General features: G+C 51.6%; 5 protein-coding genes across 5 annotated transcripts, besides 4 other annotated features; 3 read left to right on the forward strand and 2 right to left on the reverse strand.

Annotated features, from left to right (window-relative positions):
• Nucleotides 1–1,627: 1,627 nt before the first annotated feature.
• agdC (putative alpha-glucosidase) lies at nt 1,628–4,571 on the forward strand (the record flags this gene model as incomplete). The annotated part of the gene is made up of 7 exons (XM_001264135.1): nt 1,628–1,838; nt 1,888–2,495; nt 2,546–2,789; nt 2,843–2,914; nt 2,965–3,423; nt 3,470–3,578; nt 3,629–4,571. 7 exons carry the CDS (start codon nt 1,628–1,630, stop codon nt 4,569–4,571), a joined length of 2,646 nt encoding a protein of 881 aa, XP_001264136.1.
• Nucleotides 4,572–5,034: 463 nt separating this feature from the next.
• NFIA_009190 (uncharacterized protein) lies at nt 5,035–5,420 on the forward strand (the record flags this gene model as incomplete). The annotated part of the gene is made up of 3 exons (XM_001264136.1): nt 5,035–5,224; nt 5,291–5,313; nt 5,373–5,420. 3 exons carry the CDS (start codon nt 5,035–5,037, stop codon nt 5,418–5,420), a joined length of 261 nt encoding a protein of 86 aa, XP_001264137.1.
• Nucleotides 5,421–5,539: 119 nt separating this feature from the next.
• Nucleotides 5,540–5,567: a microsatellite.
• A 436-nt stretch (nt 5,568–6,003) lies between these two features.
• Nucleotides 6,004–6,831, reverse strand: NFIA_009200 (putative TIM barrel metal-dependent hydrolase; the record flags this gene model as incomplete). The annotated part of the gene is made up of 1 exon (XM_001264137.1): nt 6,004–6,831. The coding sequence occupies one exon, from the start codon at nt 6,829–6,831 to the stop codon at nt 6,004–6,006; it is 828 nt and encodes a 275-aa protein (XP_001264138.1).
• A 1,067-nt stretch (nt 6,832–7,898) lies between these two features.
• On the forward strand, nt 7,899–9,677 carry NFIA_009210 (putative MFS quinate transporter; the record flags this gene model as incomplete). Its single annotated transcript, XM_001264138.1, has 4 exons — nt 7,899–7,989; nt 8,068–8,421; nt 8,480–8,548; nt 8,599–9,677. 4 exons carry the CDS (start codon nt 7,899–7,901, stop codon nt 9,675–9,677), a joined length of 1,593 nt encoding a protein of 530 aa, XP_001264139.1.
• A 225-nt stretch (nt 9,678–9,902) lies between these two features.
• NFIA_009220 (putative C6 transcription factor) lies at nt 9,903–12,631 on the reverse strand (the record flags this gene model as incomplete). Its single annotated transcript, XM_001264139.1, has 7 exons — nt 9,903–10,408; nt 10,459–10,769; nt 10,825–11,137; nt 11,191–11,664; nt 11,718–11,799; nt 11,857–12,210; nt 12,530–12,631. 7 exons carry the CDS (start codon nt 12,629–12,631, stop codon nt 9,903–9,905), a joined length of 2,142 nt encoding a protein of 713 aa, XP_001264140.1.
• A 652-nt stretch (nt 12,632–13,283) lies between these two features.
• Nucleotides 13,284–13,316: a microsatellite.
• Nucleotides 13,317–13,469: 153 nt separating this feature from the next.
• Nucleotides 13,470–14,975: a mobile genetic element.
• Nucleotides 14,976–15,081: 106 nt separating this feature from the next.
• Nucleotides 15,082–15,114: a microsatellite.
• Nucleotides 15,115–15,367: the final 253 nt, after the last annotated feature.

Here is a 15,367-nt window from a genome sequence, read left to right on the forward strand (position 1 = left end):
TATAGACATTTCGAAACTTTTGTCAAAGATTGGTTGAGTGGCTGGTGGCTCTAATAGATAACGTCCTTTCTTTCATATGCGGCATTGAGGCAAGTCTAACAGCGAGGTAGCTCCTTTTAAGTAACTAGACCATGTCTTGGATCGGACTGCCTGGGTCTAGAAGCCTTGGGTATAGAACATTGACTCTAATTAATAATTTAGAATATCCCGGAGACCGTCAATAGATGAATCCAGAAGTCATGTTCAGGCGACATAACCGAGGTCGCTTGAAGACATGGTGAAACCGAGGATACTTGTTGTTATTACTTGGTTGAACTAAAATTATATCCACGGTTGAGGTCAGTGTACCTCTACCTCTCTACATTAGGCCTTCACAATTCCATACTTATATTATGATGTCAGAGTGTGTGAGTACATAGTGGATACAAAACACCAAAAGTACATATTTGCCCTGCAGATCTTAGAAATATGGCTTCCTACTCTCAGGAGAGAACGTGTACATGCCACAAGGGCAGACAGGATAAAACCAGGAGCGATGATAGGGATCTACAGAGTATATATTCGCTGAAATGAGTGGCCATGTTGAGATCATCTCAAGCTACCTGTATTCTCATTGCAATATCATGATCCCCTCATTTCTCCAGACAGAAATTCTTCTTATGGAATTGAATGCGAGTTTTGATTGACTTGAATACGATCTCTGACGAAACCGTGCCATCACTAAGGTAATGAGTACTACCCTGCAAGTGATGAGGACCCCGGCCTCGACCTGCCATTACAGCCATCACAGCCAGCTCAGGCTCACAGACTTCACAGCGGGGAAACAAGCGGGGAAAGCTCCTCTTGGCAATCTGGTGATTTGTTGCTCTCTACCAGTCAGCATGCTGGATACATGCTTGGCAGAGACGATGATTTCAATGTCGGGCCGGCATCGATGACTTTGAAGCTTCCGAGTCATTTCATTTTGCGGGTTGTGAGCTCCTTAATCTGCCCAGGTTGAGCGCTCACAACTTCATTTACTTAAAGCTAACATATCTGATGTTCCCAACACAATGAAGCATGAATAAGTCTCAAATCAACGCGGGGTGCTAATAATAAGAATAACTGACTGGGTGCATGATCCCTGCAATACGCCAATAGAGCATATTCTATAGTGCATAATATTCATTTATGCAGTTCCCATTCCCGGACAAGATCAGCATCATCCGCACCAAAAACGGACTGGTTGGATCCCCGATATTTGACCGACTGACCAAGACCCTGCAAACGAAATAATGCACTTGACCTCATTTTAAGGGATCCAACTGAGCAAATCAAGTCTAGTCCTCTTGCTCAGAGCTCTCCTGCCCAGCCCGAGACGGCCAATTGCCGGGTACTTGTAGACTTCGGCCCAGGCGTAATCTCCGCGCAGTCGTTCCGCGTACTTGGATCTGATTGATCTGATGCGTCTGGTGTTGTCATACAGCCAGATGAACGCCTGCGCCACTGGCCGTGCTCCGGGAAAGTACTAGATGCGTCCGATGGAATGTTCTGCCGCTAGAGCGCACGTCAAACGCATATAAACCTGGTGTCCCTCACTTTCGATTCACTTCATCTCCAGTACCGATCTCAAGTCTCAAGTCTCAACATGCTGAGATCGCTGCTACTTCTTGCGCCCCTTGTGGGCGCTGCCGTGCTCGGCGTCAGGGACAACAGTCAGGAGTGTCCTGGTTACAAGGCCACGAATATTAGAGAGGGTCGCAATTCGTTAACGGCGGATTTGACCTTGGCCGGTACACCGTGCAACACTTACGGCACCGACTTGAAGAATCTGAAACTTCTTGTTGAGTACCAGACCGGTATGTTTTCAGCCTGAAACGGCAATGATTGTAGCTTACTTCTTTCTAGATAAACGTCTCCATGTTAAGATCTATGACGCGGATGAGGAGGTTTACCAAGTCCCCGAGTCGGTTCTCCCTCGCGTGGATGGCAAAGGTGGATCGGGCAAGAAGTCGGCGCTCAAGTTCGACTATCAGGCGAATCCTTTCTCTTTCAAGGTCAAGAGAGGCGGCGAGGTGCTCTTCGACACCTCCGGTTCGAACCTGATCTTCCAGTCGCAGTACCTGAACCTCCGCACCTGGTTGCCCGAGGATCCTAATCTCTACGGTCTTGGCGAGCACACTGATTCTCTTCGTCTGGAGACCACCAACTACACGCGTACTCTGTGGAATCGTGACGCGTATGCTATTCCTGAGAAGACCAACCTGTACGGCACTCATCCCGTGTACTATGACCACCGTGGCCAAGACGGCACTCACGGTGTCTTCTTGCTGAACTCCAACGGCATGGACATCAAGATCGACAAGACCGAGGATGGCAAACAGTACTTGGAGTACAACACTCTGGGAGGTGTTTTTGACTTTTACTTCTTTACCGGTGCTACTCCCAAGGATGCCAGCATCGAGTATGCGAAAGTCGTCGGTCTTCCCGCTATGCAGTCCTACTGGACGTTCGGTGTACGTCTCCCTGATTCGATCTGCCGTCCTTCTCTCTAATTCTCTTCTAGTTCCACCAATGCAGATACGGCTATCGTGATGTCTTTGAGGTCGCCGAGGTTGTCTACAACTACACCCAGGCGAAGATTCCACTGGAGACCATGTGGACCGACATTGACTACATGGACAGACGTCGGGTGTTCACACTTGACCCTGAGCGATTCCCGCTCGAGAAGTTGCGTGAGTTGGTGACATATCTTCACAACCACAACCAGCGCTACATCGTCATGGTTGACCCGGCCGTCAGCGTCAGCGGTAAGTTACCTTTCCAAGTATGGAGGGTGTGGGCCATATTGACAAATGATTAGACAACGTTGGCTACAACGATGGCATGGAGCAAGGCATCTTCCTACAGACTCAGAACGGTAGCCTCTACAAGGGTAAGCCTCACCCAAAGTATCAATGACACCCAGATACTGACCCTATACAGGTGCTGTCTGGCCTGGTGTGACTGCTTATCCTGACTGGTTCCACCCTGACATCCAAAAGTACTGGAACGACCAGTTTGCCAAATTCTTCGACCGCAAGACCGGCGTCGACATTGACGGTCTGTGGATCGATATGAACGAGGCCGCCAACTTCTGCCCTTACCCTTGCAGTGATCCCGAGGGCTACTCTAGGGATAACGACCTGCCTCCCGCCGCTCCCCCCGTTCGTCCCAGCAACCCGCGCCCGTTGCCCGGATTCCCTGGTGATTTCCAGCCCTCATCCTCGTCGAAGCGCTCCACCAAGGGATCTAAAGTTGGACTGCCTAACCGTGACCTGATTAACCCTCCGTACATGATCCGCAATGAAGCTGGCTCGCTCAGCAACAAGACCATCAACACCGACATCATTCATGCCGGTGAGGGATATGCCGAGTATGACACTCACAACCTTTATGGTACCAGTAAGTAGGCGTCTACCTGATGACAAGGACAGTCTAACATTCAAAGTGATGAGTTCTGCTTCTCGCAATGCCATGCAACACCGCCGCCCTGAGGTGCGGCCTTTGGTCATCACTCGCAGCACGTATGCTGGTGCTGGCGCCCACGTTGGACACTGGTAGGTGTGCATCCATCTAAAACCTGCGAAGCTTACACTGACACTGGCAGGCTTGGTGACAACATCTCCGAGTGGAGCAAGTACCGCGTCTCCATCGCGCAGATGCTTGCGTTTGCCTCGATGTTCCAGGTGCCCATGATCGGATCAGACGTGTGCGGGTTCGGCGGCAACACCACCGAGGAGCTCTGCGCTCGCTGGGCGCGTCTCGGAGCCTTCTACACCTTCTTCCGCAACCACAATGAAATCACCGGCATCCCGCAGGAGTTCTACCGCTGGCCTACCGTTGCCGAGTCCGCTCGCAAGGCCATCGACATCCGCTACAGGCTGCTTGACTACATCTACACAGCCTTCCACCGGCAGACCCAGACCGGCGAGCCCTTCCTGCAGCCCATGTTCTACCTCTATCCCAAGGACAAGAACACCTTCAGCAACCAGCTGCAGTTCTTCTACGGCGACGCCATCCTGGTCAGCCCTGTCACCGACGGGAGCCAGACTTCAGTCGACGCATACTTCCCCGACGACATCTTCTACGATTGGCACACGGGCGCCGCCCTGCGCGGCCGCGGAGCCAACGTCACCCTCGGCAACATCGACGTGACCGAGATCCCCATCCACATCCGCGGCGGCAGCATCATCCCCATCCGGTCCGAGTCCGCCATGACCACCACCGAGCTGCGCAAGAAGGGCTTCGAGCTCATCATCGCCCCAGGACTTGATGGGACTGCCTCGGGCAGTTTGTATCTCGACGACGGCGACTCCATCGAGCAGCGCGCGACCCTCGAGCTGGAGTTCACGTACCGCAAGGGCCGTCTCCGGGTGAAGGGCAAGTTCGGTTTCCGCACGGATGTCAAGATCAACGCCGTCACCCTGCTTGGCCAGTCTGCGCCTGCCTCCAAGTCTGGAAGCGTGGCCTCCTTTGACTCTGGCCGCCAGGCAGTGACCATCAAGACGAGCCTGGATCTGACTGGTCCTTCCGAGATCGATCTCAACTAGTGTACAGACAGCCTGCCCTCATCTTTGTACTTAATTAAATCCAGCCTAGTGCAAGGGATAATAAACTAGTCCATATTATGTCTTGTACATAGTCCATGTCATAGCAAGTTAGCAACGCGTAGAGTCCCTCCACTTAGCAACCCACGTAAAACATGATTCACTCCAGGAAGGAGAACGCAGATCATTTAACATGCCCCTGCATGAATGACGATGATCCATACTTCATCCACGGGGCCACATACCACGCCATCTCAAACAATGCAAGGGACCGCCGCAACGCCGCATAACAACACGTCGGCGCCTACGCATATCCATCCCTAGGTACGGAGTAGTATCCTCTTATCTATTTCTACAGAACCCTCATCAGCGAGCCTCTTATCTAGCCATCCCATCTCCATCAACTCACTACAGCCAACAACCACCCAACACAACACACCACACCACACGACAGAAAACTCGCAAAATGAAACTTCAACTCCACCCCACCACCCTCCTCCTCTCCACCCTGACCCTAACCTCCCAACTCGCCCGCGCAGACCTAAGCTACTACTGCGAAATGGCCAAAGACGGCACGAACATGATCCAGAAGGCCTATTGCTGCGATGATCTGGTGCCTGCGCGCTACGCCGAGAGTTTCCTGCAGGGGGACAAGTGTACGCCTCATCCTTAGTTGTTGCAAAAAGATCGGAAAGTGAGAAGCTGATGACTGATGTGTGTAGGTACGCCTGCGGATCCGAAGACGGTGGGGGATACGTGTCCCAATGACGGGACGGTGCCGGTTTGTTGTTATACGATTGTAAGTTCCTCTGGCAGTATCCTGGAGGGGAGTGGGGAAAGAAGGCTGGCTAATGGTGGATGATGATAGGAGCATGTGTTTATTTGTACTTCGAATGGGTATATTCAGGATTTGTAGGATGAGCGGGGGAGTGTATATGGTATACAGGAAAGGGATATGATGTGAATGTGGCTGGATATGGATATGGATATGGATATGGATTGTTATTGTGCTGGTTATGATTCCTGAGGAAACCTCGAGTCAACAGGAGAATACTTCAGAATAGTTAGCCTATAGAGTCTGGTGTCTGATCTGTACGAAGTCACCATGCAATGTAATATGATCGATCATTAGAGAGATAATATGATTATTTATTAGTCATGAAAATAGCGACCAAGCTTGACTACTCTGTAAACAATAATATGCCACAGTACTCGCCCAGAGAGTGGAGATGCGGAAATCCCCCATCCCATCTGCCGGCATCTCGGCAAATCCTTCCACAACAATTAATTAATCGAGCACAGGAGACTAACCCACACACCGGCTGAGCGGCTCACCGGACTCTGACCGAGATTTTGACGGTCTCTTTCCGTTCATGTGATGGGGGAAAATAGAAACTGCAATTACATCACGTCGTAAGTCGTAAATCGTATCGCGCTAGCCATGCACACACATCAACTCCTCCGCGTTCGACTTGAACACCCGCTCGGTTAGGCCAGTCTCACTGGCACATAACCGCAGGCACATCTCGGTAAACGGGCGAACGTCAACCCCATGAAACCGCGTATGCGGCCAGTCTGTCGCGTATATTACCCGCCTCGGAGCCCTGCGTAAAAGTTCCCGCGTGATGGCCCCAAGATCGCGCAGTTGCTTGTCCTTGCTGAGGCGATACGGGGCCGAGATTTTGACGTAGGTCTGCCCCGCTTGAAGGAGTGAGATAAGCGCCGAAAAGCCTGGGAGGGTGTATGGGTTGAATTGACCATTGGTGATGATCGAGGGTGGAGGGAGTTGAGGAGACCCAAAGTGGTCGATGCAGATTTTGACTCCAAGGGACGGAACGATCCGCTCGAGCATGGGCATCATGTGCAGAGGCAAGTAAAGCTGGATCATCCAGCCGAGAGTACGGATGAGCTCGGCGTGTTGCGAGAGGGTTTCGGCTAGCTCGGCCTCGGAGAGGACTTTCCCTACTGATTTCAGGTTTACTCGCACGCCCCGCACGCCTAGTGTATGCCATGCGGAGAGAGTCGTGGGACAGGTCGTGGCCGTGTCGATGACCACCACCCCTCGCCCGCGAGACGGGCCGATGCGTTCCAGGGCTTCGAGGAGGCATGAATTGTCGGTACCGTAGATGGATGGTTGGACGAGAACGACGTTCTCCATTCCCAAAGTAGATTCAAAGGCAAGCGCCTCCTCGAGGGTGTGAGAGGAGGGTATGTATGCTGCGCCTGGGGACACCGGGTACCGACTCGGTTCCACGACGTGCATGTGGCTATCCCATGATCCTGGGGGAATACGGTGCTTGATTGGAATGGGATTGGTTTGGTGATCTTTGATGATTGGCTCGGCCTTCCTGGCAGCCAGGCAGATTGAGGCTCGAAGTGACCTGGCCACAAGGCATGGCCTAGACTGGAGGGGAATGAGTATGGTTGACATGATCGGACGTCAGGTACTCCAGCGAGTAGATGCTGACGAGTGCTAACTTACAAGTGTTAAAAGTCGAGATCTCCGGACTGCTCGTCTTAGCAGATCAATGCGTAAGACTGTCATCGCAGAGACCAGCCTCGAGAATCCACGTAATGCGCCACCTCAACAAGGAATGTGGCTAGAACTATGAACATGAGAACAGTCCCGCTCCCGTTTGCTTTACCAGAGATGCATGGTTATTAGAGAGATAGAGGGGAAGGGGAACAGAAAGAATTTAAAAGGAAAAAAGGCACACGATCCTCGCGTCAGTGTTGTGTGACACATGGAGCGGAAGGTGTCCGTGTCTGTGAATCAACGGCTCAGCGACTTCATATCGCATTCCTTGGATCCTTCCATTGACCCATGATCCATCGCACATCCGACCGTTCCATTCAGGATAAATTCGGTGTAGCGGAGACTAGAGTGGATTGCCAGCGGATCCATCCGCCAGATCTGCCAGCCTTGCAAGGCCCAACCACTGTTAACATCGGGGGGTTCCGAAGACTGATGAAGACCCCCCTCTGCATCAATCAGTTATGCTGATGCCATAGTGTTCTTGGGAACGGAAATTGGCTCAGAACCAACACACAGACGTGATGCGCAAGGGACACGATCATAAAAAATGATCGGAAGTTGGCCGAGACGATAGCCGTGTCATGTGCTCTTCCGCCCCCTGCAAAATCATCACAGTTCCCGCGGAAGATACCGACCTCGATCGTCCAGAACGAGGCCTTGGTGGGTATCCATTATCTGATTGCCCAAATGATACCAATCAATTGGTAAATTCCATCAGGCTATCCCCGCGAGCTTGAATTAGTACTTGCTCCAGTAGTTCTTCCCCGCATGTCATCGAACGTTCCATCGCCATCATGAGGCGGGCGATTGACTGGTCTCGGTGGACCACCAGTCCATATTACGCCATCGTCATTCTGATTATTGCCTGCGGGAGTATTCCGAAAGGTATGTGCGTCTTTGTATGTGCTTCTTTATTTCTCCGCCAATTCGTGTGCTGACCGTGGATGTCGTGTCAATCGGCAGGTTACGATGAGGGTGGCTTTAGCGCCAGTGTCAACTTGGAATCGTTTGTGAACGATTTCCATCTCGCAGCTTCTGAACGGACGAATGACAAGACCGAGCTGGCCAACCGCAGAGCCAACATCACCTCGTTCAACGTTTTGGGTGCTGCGTTTGGCGCCCTGCTCGCATTGGACTTGAACGATCGTCTGGGACGCCTGCGCTCGTGGCGATTAGCTTGTCTGATTTGGGCGGCCGGTCTCTTCGTTCAGGTTTTCTCCTCTGGCATATACGGTTTGATTCTTGCGGCGAGGCTATGCAGTGGACTAGGGGCGGGAATACTCACCGTTAGCACGCCGTTGTATTTATCCGAAATTGGTATGGGTTGCGCAATCTGGACACAATTGGCTGACACTAAATGCTGACACTCGGTTAGCCCCCGCAAGAACTAGAGGTTTGGTGGTCAGTATCTACATGGTTATATTGTTGACTGTGTTGGCATTGGGTCGGTCGTCATTTCCAAATGTTCGTGTGTCTGAACTGACATTGTCAAAGGTTTCTTCATCAATTATGCCGCCAGTCTGCATATGGCCCCAACGCGGACTCAGTACCGTCTCGTGCAATCCATTCCACTAATACCAGTGGGGATTGCGTTCTTTGCGTCCTTCATTGCACCCGAAACGCCTCGCTACTTGGTCTCCAGGCACCGGCATGACGAAGGACGATCCGTCCTCGCTCGTCTGCGCGGCAGAGAAGTCTCCGACCCAGCGATCGAAGACGAATTCAACGGCATCGATGCGCAAGTGCGCACCAAGGCGATGGACCTGGCGTCCGTAACCCACTGGGAAGCTTTCAAAGAGACCCAACTCAACCCCAACTACCGGCAGCGATTCTGGCTGCTGATCGCCATGCAAACCATCTCCCAGTGGACCGGCGGCAACGGCATCACCTACTACGTCGCCACCATCTTCCAGTACGCCGGAATCGACGGCAACGCGCGCTCGCTCGTCTCCTCAGGCGCCTACGGGATCGTCAAGCTGGTCTTCACCATGGCCTTCACCTGGGGTCTAATCGACTATCTCGGCCGCCGGCGGTGCGCCCTCGCCGGCCTCAGCCTCCAGCTCGCCGCCCACATCTATATGGGCGCATACATGGGCCTGCAGCCGGGGTCGAGCACCAACCGCTCCGCCTCCAACGCCGCCATCGCCTCTGTCTTCGTCTACGCCGTCGGCTGGTCCATCGGCCTCTGCACCATTCCCTACCTCTACGGCACGGAGATCTTCCCCACGCGCATCCGCAACGTCAGCTACGCGATCAGCATGTCGCTGCACTGGTTCTTCCAGTTTGCTGTCGTCCGCGTCACTCCGAACATGTTCGTCTCGCTCGATGTGTGGGGCGCCTACGTCTTTTGGGCGATCATTTGCTTCTCGGGGCTCGTCATCTTGGGCATCTGGATGCCTGAGACGAAGGGCGTGCCCATTGAGCGGATGGGTGATCTCTTCGAGGGACCGTGGTACTTGCGCTGGCGAGCGAAGCCAAGACCGGTCAGTTCCTTTTTACCTTCTCCGGCCGGAATGGACGCGGGCGTTCCTCCTGGTGAGAAGAGGCCGGGCTGGGCGAACGCATCTGTCTGAGCTACTATCCTCAGGCGTTGAGTCCCTGTTATACTAGGGCTGGTGTGTATATATCATCTCTGTGCACATTTCATGTCTAATATGTGACTGTATATACATGCGAAGAATGCATAGAATCTGTACATACAATTCTATCACTTCCAATTGGATATACTATGACGAACAGTAACAACTTCATGGATATCACGTAGATCACAATCGAAAATACACGCATCCAGGTGATGATCATCCTGGCCTGCCCCACGCCGACTCAAAAGCAGACGCCATGTTAGCCGTGATAGGCTCCGCGTATGAGAACGCTTCGAAGACCTCGGGCGTAATCTCGTACGAACCCGGGTTGTCCAGCGTCATCGCCGCATTGGGCATGCCGCCTAGTAGATGCGTTGCAGGTATGGGCGGCACGCCCGTCTGTGACGGCTCGAAATCCCCGACAGATCGCTGGAATGCGTAGCCTTGGTGCAGTAGGGGCGCGTTTGTGACGCGCGGTGCGGGGACGGAGGTTGGTATGGTGGGTGCTTGGCCGGCTGGGGAGACGTGACGGGAGCCGCTGCTTAAATTTAGAGCGGGCTGGCCGGGGTGCTGGCTGGGGGATTGACTGTGAGTTCGGGAGTTTGTTTGCGAGGCGGGTTGTGAGGGTGGATGTTCGGACTGCGATGGTGGGAGGGTGATGTGGATGTCAATTCGGAACTTCTCCAGTTCTTGGTATATGAGGCCTAGAGCTGTGGTGATGACTGGAGAAAGTCAGCATGGGCTTGTCAGCGGGAGAAGTGCTATGACGTACCAGGACTTGAAACCTTGACTCGCTCGAGTGCAAGGATGCAAAACTTGAGTTTGTTGAGGGTACCCGGCGCGCCATATTTTAGCGCCTGAATCTCCAGCAGGAATATCGATGCAGCCGTGTACACGGAGTATGCTAGTGAGAGCACGACATGCGCGTCGCCAAACGTTCGACGGTAGAGGTCGTATAGTGATAATATGGCTGTCGCCGACGTCATGCATTGCACCAGGTGACTTTTATCGTATGCCTCTCGGTTTCTCTTCGAACAAAGGATCGGACGATGAAGGAGGATGTTGATCGTATGATACAAGCAGCTGTGGAGGAGGCCGTTAGAATAGTGCCATCGAATCGTAGCGGGGACAAACTCACTTCAAGATCACGATATGGCTTGGTGGTGAGTAGGGAGGTAGCTCTGTGACCACCAGCTTCAGATAGTCTGGCAGCTCATCCCACCATTCCGTCAAGTTCCTCGCCTGCTCCTGGACACAAGTATAGAACTCGGCCTCAGACACTTGTCGAATAGGGTCGTAAATGTGGATTAAGATCTCGTTTAGGATCTCCGCCAGTCCACACATCCTCATGAAACATGACGTCGAATGAGCCTGCGTCGGCGGATAATGAGTGCCTTCGGGGAAGATAACTCCGTGAGGAGTCCATATCTCGATTTCAGACGTATCGTCCACTGCCCGAGTTTATGAGTAACAGAACTACGCTAGGCAAGGAGAGACAACTCACATATAGTTCGCGGCGGACTGACGTGAGAGTTTTGCATAGTTGGCGACCTGCCAAAGTACAATGACACCAGCTTGTCCCAGAAATAACAGCTCCAGAAGAGTCGGTTTCGAATCTCAATGTCCTCATCGCTCAATTGAGCCGCATCCGGATACTTGCGACTATCAATGGAGATGCCGAGATCGTCCAACAATCGAAAGGCCATGCCGCTGTACAGCCATGCTTGTGTACGATTTCCCCGGCCGCACTCTTGTGCACTGAGTATGAGCAACGTCTGAATGGTTGGAATGCCAGCATAGCCGACTTTTAACGAATCGTACAACCCCGTCACAGCGCGGTGGGAGAATTGAGCGCCGCCATCGAAGGATTCCAGGATGGGGCCAATTTTGGGTTCAGACTTGCACCACCGTACCGAATGAGAGAGAATTGCATTGAGAAGGGTATCCGAGTAATAAGGACCGTTGATTTTCATATCGCCTAGAGATCGTAAGCACTTTTTGTTCTGACGATCGGACAATGTGGGTACGCACGGGTAAACGCAGGTCGGTAAACAAAGTTGAAAAGCGGCTGAATCCAGCACCAGTGAGAGTCAAGAAGATATTGGAATGGTTCCTGCCGAAATCCCATCATGAGCCTCTGTCCTTTCGTGGGACCCAAGAGTCCACCTACCGGCATGGCAGCCAGCTGCTCAAATGCCCTCTCTCTCCAAGCATTGTTGATGAGTCTTTCCTTGCGTCCCTCCAGCTGCATGGTAGGATTGGAAGATGACGAGGACTCGCTCAGGATACCGCTCGGCAGCTGAAACAAGCTGGTAGGACCGTGGAATGATATCCGGCCATCGTGCTCGATCCTGAGACCCTCAAAGTCCCCGACCAGATTGGGCTCGTTTCCCTCTTCCTCTTTTATCCTTGTCCGAGGCCGTGGACTCGAACTGGACTCTCCCGCCGACGACGGCGTGCCTGTTTTCCGAACCTCAGTCTCAGGCCGCTGCTGACCCCGCAGTTTGGCCAGAGCATCTTCCAGCTGTGCGACTCGAGCTTCTAATTGCTTGGTGTACGATAGGGTCGGAGCTCTACGGACGATTCAACGCGTCAGCAAGGGGGACCGATCGACAGGAAGCTGCAGGAACAGTCGGGCACACGGATCGGAGACGCACAAGCTATAAACGCACGCTTCCCCACGAGCTGCACAACGCGAACACGACGGACTCGCACCGTTGCATTTTACCTAAATAGCCAAGGCCGGTGAGTGTGTGATCTGATCGACGTCCAACCCGTTGAGGATGATATGATATATCCCTTCGGAGTCCACCCGAGCGGACAGGGGTAAAAAAAAAACCCACCTTGCGCTTGCGGCAGGCCTCACATGAGAAGGCGCTCTTCCGCGTCAGATTCGTTTTCAACGGGACGTCGGCCATGCCCGATTTGCTTGGTTCGACTACCATGAATTCAACGAGGGGCGCGTATCAATATGATCGCTGAAGATCGAACAAGCAGCGCGGAACCCTCCATGAGAAGAATTCAACTTAAAGCACAAGAGGCGAAAACGAAAAGGAAAGCAAGGAGAGAAGAAAAGGCTGTAGTGGCAGTGGGGGGGGGGGGGGGTGGGAGGACTGGAGTTATCGGCGAGTGAGAAGAGGGGATGAGGGGGGCAAAAGCTACTGCGACTCGGGAAGTTTCGCAGGCTTGCTTGCTTGTCTTCTAGGAGGATTAACTCGAATAAGAAAACAAAGGAGGAATAATGTCGTTGGTGGCTGGGGCACTGGAACATGGAACCCGAAGGTCAAATTGATGAGCGATTTGATCAAGCGGATCAGAATCAGAAAGGAAAAAGCATAAAAGCTTCTTTGCGAGACTGTCAAATAACGGCATGCCGCGATGAGGGCCAGGACGCACTCTATCGGTGATACTCCGGAGTAATTATCCGGAGCAAGTTCGAAATTGGCAAATGAAGCTGTCGTTCCCGATTCCGGGCATTTAAGACGACATGTCAGTACGGAGATCGATGGCCATCTCATTCGTAGTGTTTTATTATGAAACTCGAAAGCAAGTCATCCATGCTCTCTTCCAGCCAACTCTGAAACTGATAACGTAATCCACCACCGAGCGGCACACACCACCGAGCGGCACATGATTTTTACCAAAATTAACAAACCAGGAAATCTTCTACTACTGCGCAATCAGAATAAAGCTATTTTCATACATAAGAGAATTATATTACCTATTAGGGCAGCCAGTTCTAATATGACCAATTTGATGACAGTTACTACATCGTGGTGGCGCACGCTTCCTAGGCATTGTTTCCACTGAAACCAGCCTCTCTGCTTCTTGAGCAAGCTGCTGGCCTTCAGCCCCTGTTAGAATGCCCCCTGAGGCAATAAAAGATCGAGTAGCTGCGCGCTTTCGCTTTCGCTTCTCATTTGCTGCACGAAGCTCATTCATCTGATGTTGTAACAGAATAACGTCGTGCATGGTGGATTCAGCTGCCTTTGCTAGCTGACGGAGTGCTTTGTTTGGGGGGCTTTCGGAGTTGCGATTAATAAGTTGCTTGATAAGCTCCATCTGCTTTTGCACCTCAGCAGTAGTCAAAGGGGTCTTTGCAACCCATGACCTGTCTGAGGGACCATGAGCTGTGGTTGGGGGTGTGATATTCTTAATAGTAAGCTTATCCAACACCCTCTGAGGGTTTAATGGAATCAGACCAGAAGCTTCAAAATCACTGCAAATATTCTTGGGTGATATAGCCTTTCGTGACTCTCTATAGAGATCAAGAAAGTTTTGCTTATCAATATGATGAATACCATGTTGGATGCTTCTCATCACCTCTGCACCATATGCCTCCTTTAGGGGTGCAAAGCAACCAACATCAAGAGGCTGTAAATGATTTGATGAATGAGAAGGCATGTATAAAGGAATGATCTGATGATTCTTGCAGAAAAGATCAAACTCTGCAGATTCATGGCTAGCATGGCCATCAAGAATCAGAAGCCGATATCTCCCTATTGTACGTGCCATGGTATGCTTCTGAAAGACTTTTTCTAACCATGATAGGCCAAGCTGATTGTTGGTCCATCCATTATCACTAAGACCAATCAGCCAGTCGTGGGGTATATCTTGATACCATTGGGATTGATGGACTTTGCCAGTAAAGATGATCATAGGTGGTAGAGCCCATCCAGAAGTATTGATACATTCAATGGCAGTCACCCATTCGCGATTCCCTGGCTGTATGGCTCGTACGCGACTTGTTCGATGACGGGATGCAGTAATAACCTTTGCAGTATGGGCTACACCCATTTGGAAGCCAGTTTCATCAAAGTTGTAGATATCCTGCTCAAGAATACCATATTTTACTATAGTATTCTGAACTAGGTCGAACCACTGTTTGATGATCTTTAGATCCTCACATTTTGCACGTTGATAATCGTACTTGCGGGTGTATTTGGATATGATCTTATCATGTCGTTTGATAAAGTGAGAAACCCAGTTCAAGCCAACAGCCTCAGGCTCTCCCTTGTGAGATAGTAATAGATTCGCCATCGTCCGTACCATATCCTGGGTTGGAGGGAGACCACGCTCATCCATATCAAGAATCCACTTCTTAAGAGAAGCTTCTTCCAAAACTGTGAGCTTCTGGCTGTTTGCTGGAATGTTCAGGCGTGCTTTTCGACCTTTGATTCGGTAAGTGAGCGTACGATATGGTACATCATACGCTGCGGCTGCTGCGCGGATGCTCTTAAATTGGCTATTTTTAAATGCTTGAATTGCGAGCTGTATTCGGTCCTCTGATTCAGCAGCTGGATCTGTAGATCCTTGAGGCATAATGATGAGTTGGTGATACCATGAAGCAATCTGTTAACTAATCAGGGGATGAGGTGGTAGTGTATCGAAAGTTTGTGCCGCTCGGTGGTGTGTGCCGCTTGGTGGTGGATTACGTTAGATGAGGAGTCCAGCTGGAAGTGAGAGCCGAAAGCCCTAAGATGCAGAATGGTGGCTCCATAGAGGTTCAGCATCCCGAAGCCGGAGGACGGAGTTGATACTCGATTGGGAATAGCAGTGGAGAACAGACACAACTAGTGCTCCAGATAATGGAACTGAGGCTTGTTGGGAATATGATACAGGAGAGTCTAGATACGTAGACTAGACTAGTACTCAACATTATAGTACAAGCATGGGATATA

This window comes from Aspergillus fischeri, genomic scaffold (assembly GCF_000149645.3).
Source record: "Aspergillus fischeri NRRL 181 1099437636249 genomic scaffold, whole genome shotgun sequence".
Taxonomy (NCBI): Eukaryota; Fungi; Ascomycota; class Eurotiomycetes; order Eurotiales; family Aspergillaceae; genus Aspergillus; species Aspergillus fischeri.